This window comes from Gavialis gangeticus, unplaced genomic scaffold (assembly GCF_001723915.1).
Source record: "Gavialis gangeticus isolate Ggan-Ray unplaced genomic scaffold, GavGan_comp1, whole genome shotgun sequence".
Classification (NCBI taxonomy): Eukaryota; Metazoa; Chordata; order Crocodylia; family Gavialidae; genus Gavialis; species Gavialis gangeticus.
In genome coordinates, this window is record NW_017728992.1 from 163,461,835 (window position 1) to 163,469,218 (window position 7,384).

The 7,384-nt window shown below is 42.6% G+C and overlaps 1 protein-coding gene across 9 annotated transcripts in view; it reads right to left on the minus strand.

The window, feature by feature from the left end:
- Positions 1–7,384, minus strand: part of UBR5 (ubiquitin protein ligase E3 component n-recognin 5) — a 175,212-nt gene that overhangs the window by 133,122 nt on the left and 34,706 nt on the right. For all 9 annotated transcript variants that reach the window (XM_019528036.1, XM_019528038.1, XM_019528037.1 and 6 more), the window contains one exon: positions 5,307–5,466. In XM_019528036.1, the coding sequence (XP_019383581.1) occupies positions 5,307–5,466 (160 nt within the window). The remainder of the gene's footprint in view (positions 1–5,306; positions 5,467–7,384) is intronic.

Consider the following 7,384-nt stretch of genomic DNA (forward strand, 5'->3'; position numbering starts at 1 on the left):
CTTAAGCAAGCCTCCTGTGGCTCTATTCCACTCCCCTAGCCAGGCCCCACATTCCCACCCTGGCTGGGCAGTGGTCCTAGACCCACCCACCAACCCTGCCCCACTCCCTCCCTCACCATGGCTGCCTTAGTCTGCTCCCCCACCACACAGACTGACCTGCAGGCAGCTGCCCTCCACTGCTTCCTGGCTGTATTGCTCACCATGTGCATGTGTGCACATGGCACTCCCCGTGTCCTGCTCCCTCCAGCCCCAAGCAACCTCTTGAAGGCTGGAACTCTGCCAGCCTGCAAGGGGAAACCCATAGTTTCCCACATCCCACATTTTTCCACAGCAAAGGGGAAACCCAGATCCCTGGTGATAACCTCCTGGGTGCTGTCTGCATCAACAGAGAGGCTCCAACAATAGGAATCCCTGCAGCCCAGATGCAGAGGTGGATCATCTAGCCCAGGGGTTTTCAAACTTTTTTGGTCAGTGTACCCCTGGCAGCCAGTCGAAAAGGCAGGAGTCCACCAGTTGGCCAAACAAGCGGCAGGGGGGCAGGTATTCCCCCACCAACTGATCTGTGACGGGGGGGGGACAGAGTCTCCCGCAGTTGATTGGCAGAAGTGCCGGTGGCTATGGCTGAAGTATTTGGCACCTACCACCAAGTATCCCCAGAGGCCATCCCAAGTACCCCCTAGCTGAAAACCCCATATCTAGCCTATGAGAAGCCTCATAGACCAAACAATCAAATCCCTAGCTATGGCCAATCCCATGGCTGTTGGCAGAGAATATGGCCCACCAATTCATTCGACTCTAACACCCCTGGTGTTGAATAAAAAATAACCCCAACTTATGTAGTATATCCCTCCATATAAACCCAGAGCAGCCTAATCTCATTGCACGTACTGGCACCTCTCCATAAAGAAAACAAAATAAATCGAACAACTTCTTCTGTCACTGTAACAAACAGCTGTAGTGAACATCATGACAGCCCTTTTCAGCAGAACTAATCTATACAGAAGATCTCTTGAAGAAGACACTCCAGCATTCATTTCACAATTAATAGCTGGCTTTCTCAGCTCAGCTCTTTCATCCAGTATTGAAGAGTCCTGAACAGAAGTGACACATGAATTCCACGAATTTAAACATTCCTCCCCAACTTGCTCTTCTGGACCTAGGAAGTTACAAGTCAACACAACAGAACCAATAGTTTTAACAAAGTTTTGGCTCATTCAGATAAAAGGGAAAAATCAATTCTCTCTTTCTTTCATTTTACACAGGATTTAAAAGTTCATGTCTTTTTATCTATAAAACTTCCTTTTCCCCCCCAAATTCTTTACCAGTTTAATAAACAAGTTGCATCGATTTCTTGACAAAGGAGCCAAATCCACTACCCTTCAACTACCACCAAGTTGTGTCTTTCGGGTTTTATGGACACACAAATAGATACAGCCTGAAAAGACAAAAAGTACTTCATTTGTCATGGTGCTATTGTTCTCAAGAATCCCACCTGATTTCAGCACTGATGCTTTCAAACAAACAATGTTAGCTCATAACTGTATGTCTGTCACATCGCTCAATGCTAAATGAGATGGGTTGAGATTCACATCTATTCAACTTCAGTAAGCTAATGTGTATTAACAGGAAGCTTTTTTCCCCCTTCCCCCCCACAAACCCAGGAAGCACAGTAAGTGGCCCAGGATTTAAAACCATAAAAAAAAGAAATACTAACAAATGAATGCTGTTTAGTTATTACATCTGGACTAAATCCATCCTGAAATTCATTTAAGAACTCAACTGGTGGTCCCTTAGTGGGATAGTTGTTAGAGAGCCAGCTTTGATGTTCCACTCAGGTAGCCATCTCTCAGCTCAACTGGTTCATATTCATTATGGTGCAATACAAATATAAATGGCAAAGCTGCACCACCAAGATTCCAAAATTACTCCTTCTGAACTTTTAGGGACCAATCTCAGAAGCAATCAGTAATGTCACTGCATCTGTGCTTCACATTTTTTTTCCCCCAAAAACAAGGCATTCCACATCAGTAAGAATCAGGTATGTATGTTATGGACGGCTGGCCACAGAGAAATAAGTATAGATCTGAACTAAGCTGAAACCTTTTAAAATTCTGGTGAATCAAGGCAGTTTGTCAGGGGAACAGAAAGCAAGGGCAAGTTTCTGACCTAACTACCTCATTTGCCATGAGATAGTAGTTGGTGGCTGAACTGGAATATCTTCATTCATCTCTACATTAACTGGTACATTCCTCTGTAAAGTCTTGTTTACCTCATTTTGCTTTATTTGTTTGCAATATAGTAAATTCATGGAGTCTCATCAAATTGTGACCAAAACAAACACTAATAGATTTTTATGGAGTACAGTTGTCAAGCGTATTAAGTGTTCTTCTAAAATAAAAAAAGAAACTTTTACTTAAAGTTGACCTACAAGCGAAAGAAAAGGTGGCACATGCTTCTCTTTTATGATGTGCAAAGAATGTCTCAAAGACATGCCAAGCATTTTTTGTTACTATTGGTTTACAATAGAAATTCAAGTCAGTCTTTCCTGATTTAGATTATGGTGACTGATGATAGAATATTAGTGAAATGACACTGTGCAATCTATAAAATTCCTTGTTTATGGTAAGAGGGAAATAATTTTAACCTATTTTAATATTTTAACAAATATTTAAACTTCAAACACTTGGTTAAAATAGAAATTGAAAAGCTTCCATGCATGAAAGATGCAAATCAAAATCAGCTTTAATAGCCCTGCTTTTTAAGGTTAAAAACACAAACAAAAATCAAGCAGGAAAAGCACCCAACTTCTTAACATTCATTAAACATCATAAAAAGGACAACAACAAATTACCTTCTTTTAATGTTTCAAAATAACCTTTAAAAACATGCTTGCAATGAAGACTGGACAGCAATTTTTGACTTTTTGTACATTTTTTAAGCTTACAGAGCAGTAGGTACAGAGGAGCATCCAAAGGCAAGAGAACAGGTGAACATTTTCAGAAAATAAAGAAGGTTCAGAAGCCTTAAAGTAAGGAAATGCTCTGTGCGAGTGAAAATTAGAATCAAAGGCTGATTCTGCAGAGCTTCATAATGGAGACAGTATCACTTTTCCCGCAATATACAGGTGTACAGGTAAGATATTCTGATCAGCTGCTTCTTAAACACTATCCTGATAAGTAACTTTGAAGAGCTGGGAGAAACTAAGTCTGCAGGTAACATTTAATATGCAAAGAGTACAGCTAGGAAAGTACTATTAAACTTCTGACATTGTTTTGACTACACATAGAGCTTGGCTTTAGTTAAACTCCTTGAAGTATGACAATCCTTAGTTATTACTTTGGCTGTAAAATAGTTTATGAAAGACTCAGGGAAGGTGTATTTTGAGATCCAAGAGTTCTGGATTAAACTTTATCCAAACTGGGGTTAAGGAACACCAAATATATCATTTCAGCTGTCATTTTTTACTCCTCCACAAAGATTTTGAAAATTATGAACAAGAACTAGAAACTAGAATTTAAGGATAAGGAAGACTGTAGCTTTACATGTGGAGGCTGTAATCTAACAAGGTTTGACCTTTGCAAAAGGGAAAAACTTAGGTGAAAAGGTAGTTATGGATAAAACAGTATTGCTAGGTATTTACTGAAAACATAACATATAGAGACTTATCACTAACTGTATCTTGTCTTGATAAAAGACAGGGCAGAAATATGAACAGAAGACAATGTACTTTGAAAATGCTCCTAAGTGCTATGAGCTATAAATTACCAGATGGTCTCTATGATCAGAAGCACTAATTTGATCAAGAGAATAACTATATGTAGAAAGCTTGTAGTTAGAGTGGTTTGGAATGAAACTCTGGTCTATACAGACACCAGGGGTACTTTATTGTTTAAGCTAATTAATGGCAGCTTCTGAAGTAAAGCATCCCGATCTTCTTAGAACAAGAAGTTTTCTGTGAATAAGTTTGGCAAGAGTATAATTAATTCATTTCCCCAACCACATCTCATGAGTGAGGTGCTAAACTGGTAGACAGACTGTGCAATTACTGATTACTAAAAAGCAAGGTGCAAACTAAGGCACTTCTGTCCATCTCTCTCCCTACAAGTTCAACCAAAAGGCCTTTGATTTTAAAGCAGAATAGAGAAGTTTACTAGATGCAATTGAATACAGAAGTAGCAACAAGCTTTTGGTGCAGAAAAGCGCTTGATCTAATTACATGATTAATAAGATAAAGATGAAGGAAGCCCATGAGCTTCCTGGTGAACCAGATGAGCAGAAAATCCCATTTAAAAGGAAAATATTAAAATGTCATTTTATCATACACAAGCTAGTAATTATTCAGAGTTTAGAAGTGTTATTTTCATAATATGCACCTAGCTAAAATAAAAAAAGCATATTAGACTTGACAACCAAATATTTTTAAATATGGTTATTTGGTAAGGAAGAGTCAGATTTCCAAAATACTTAGTTAATGAAAGAAAAGGCTGAAGGATCTGTAAATCCAGTTACACAGGATGCTTTAAAAAAAGGGGGGGAGGAGCAGAGGGGCACTTTTCCTATTTTATTTAGCCCTTACATGAACCATCTTAATGGAAAGCTATATACAGTTTACTTTATAAAATTCACAATGTTACTGTGTTAAAACAGATTTTAAAAGTTAAATTCTATTTTTCATTAAAATTAGCTTTTATGGGCAAACAGCTACCAGTTACCACACTGAACAGGTGCATAAATTTGTAATGTCAATGGGACAAGATAAATTCATGGAGGAACAGGGCATCAGTACCTATTCAGCACTGGAGTTAGGGATACAGCCTCCAAATCAGAACTTCCTAGACCTTAAATGCTGAAAGCTACAAGCAAGAGAGGAACAGCAGAAAAAATTCTGGTTATACCCAGTTCACTCTCCCTTTCAGCATCCACTCTCTGCCATCGAGACACAGGGTACTGGCAAAACGGACCCATGTTCTGATCCAATAAATGGCAATCCTTATGTTCTTATATAAAGCCCAATATCCTGAAGACTCACTTCCATGCCACTCAAAAACAGCAAGTCAATAGTTAATTTAAGATTTCTAAGCAATTCTCTCTCCTAGACTTCTTAATTCATCTTGTTTGGTCCATCTTTTAGAATGAATGTTCTTACTGGCCAGAATGGTCTTCACCGTGAACTCCTACAGCATGGAGTACACTATCGACTTTTAACAATGAATACTGAAAACATAACTGCATTCTCAGATTGCCCTTTTGAAGCAGCAGAACTAACATCATTTTAAAGACAGAAAAAGACATTAGAATATACAAACCTCCAGGAAGATACGATTCACTTGCCGTGTCATCTCCATCATCTCCATCTTCATCATCACGGCTCAGCAAATTATTTACAGCAAGATTTACATCAAGGTTTGTCCGCTGGAGTTCCCGTATAATGATACTTCTGGACTTTCCTTGTAAAACAACTTGTGCCTGCAAAAATCAAGAATACAGTTCACTACTTAAAATTCCCAGGTCATTAACCATCATTCCCAAGAAGTACTTCTTTAAAAACAAAGCTTTCTGAAGTTACCTATTATTATCTATTTCTCAAATTGCAAGCACAATATAAAAAAGGGTAGGTGCAAAATTTTTGATTCACAAATTGCTAGAATGATTATCAAGTTCCTACGATGAAAAAGCAAGATTGTGGAGGTTAGAAGCCACACCAATCACCTATGTATAACAGTTTGCATTAGTAAGGCAGAATCAGAATGAAGATAATGAGCAAATAATAATGCAACTGCAAGAAATTCTTATGCAATGAGCCAAGAAATAATGCACGTCATTCTCGGTTATCAAATACCTTGCCCAATGTTAAGATCTTCAAATATCTTCCCTTCTAAAAGATGCTTTCTTGTCTCTCTAAATATCACCTTTTGAAGGTGAAGGGAAGATGCTATACATTACTAGGGGTGCACTGATAAAGATTTTTTTGGGCTGATACTGATAGTCGAGTCATATTGGCAAATCCCAATTCAACTGCCAATATGAAGCCCAGCAGCTTGGAGAGCAACATCCAGCTAGTAAGTCTGTTGGGCGGGAAGGGGGAAGGGACGGGAAGGGGTATTGGGGGGGTAGATAGAGGCCTCCACAGTGAGGAAGGAGGGGACCTGGGGCTGCCCAGCCAGGGCACGGCTCAGGACAGAGGTGTGAATGTCTCATCCACGTGGGAGGATGGCTCCCACTGCTGCGCACACCTCCAGGGCAGGCATAGGGAGCCTGTGCCACTCGGATCTGTGTGCAGGACAAAGAGTGGGCTGCTGCTGTGGACTGGGGCCACAAGCTGTGCCAGGCTCTTCCCAGCAAGTGGAGCTGGGCCGGAGGCTGCACTTGGGGCAGGTGGCAGCAGCACTGGGAGGGGGAGCTACCCTGTAGCCACAGTCCTAGTGCTGCCATGCACCCCAAGTGCAGCCCTGGCCCAATGTTCCCACCAGGAAGAGCCCAGCACAGCCCCCAGCACTCAGCGGCAGACTACTCTTGCTCCACACACAGATCCAGGGTGCACACGCCCCCTATGCCTGTGCCAGAGGGGGTGTGCAGTGGCAGGAGCTGCCCCCACCTCCCTCCGCATGCCCCCCAGATGAGCCACTTCTGGTTCCATCCCATGTACCAGCCCTACTCCCTCCCTCACTATGAGGACCTCAATCTGCTTCCCCTCCCCACTTCCAATCCCTCACCCCTTCGCCCCAAAAGACTTACTAGCCAAACACTGTTCTCCAAGCTGCCAGGCTGGCTGTGCGATTGCCGCAGCTGCACAGACTATTTATCGACAGCATTATTGGCCATGTCGTCCATAAAAAGCAAATCGCCAATAATGTCAATTTTCCTTTTTATCGGTGCCAATACAATATAGAGCAATGTATCAGTGCACCTCTAACACCTTACTATTAGGGGTCCACCAATAGAGATTCTAGAGGGCTGATACTGATACCCGATATTTAAGGAGACATATCTGCCAATACCAGTCCAATACAACTGCCTCCACATCAGGTGTGGTGGAAGGCGAGGGGGGAGAGAAGGGGCGTGAGGGGGCAAATCAATGCCCCCAGTGGTGAGGGAGGGGTCACGGGCAGGCACTGCCCAGCCAGGGCTGGGGATGCAGGACGGAGGTGTGGCTCATGGGATGGGGGCAGCTCCCATCACTGCTTGCACCCAAGGAGGGTGGGGGGCCACGTGCCCCCAGATCCACGCGGTTCGGGGCAGGCTGCAGCTGGGGGTGGAATGGGGGTACACACACCCCCCACCCTCCTGCGGTGCAAGCAGTTGCCCCCACCCCACAAGCTGCACCTGCGTCCCGTGCCCACCCTGCCACAGCTGGGCAGTGCCTGCCCCTACCCACTCCCTCACC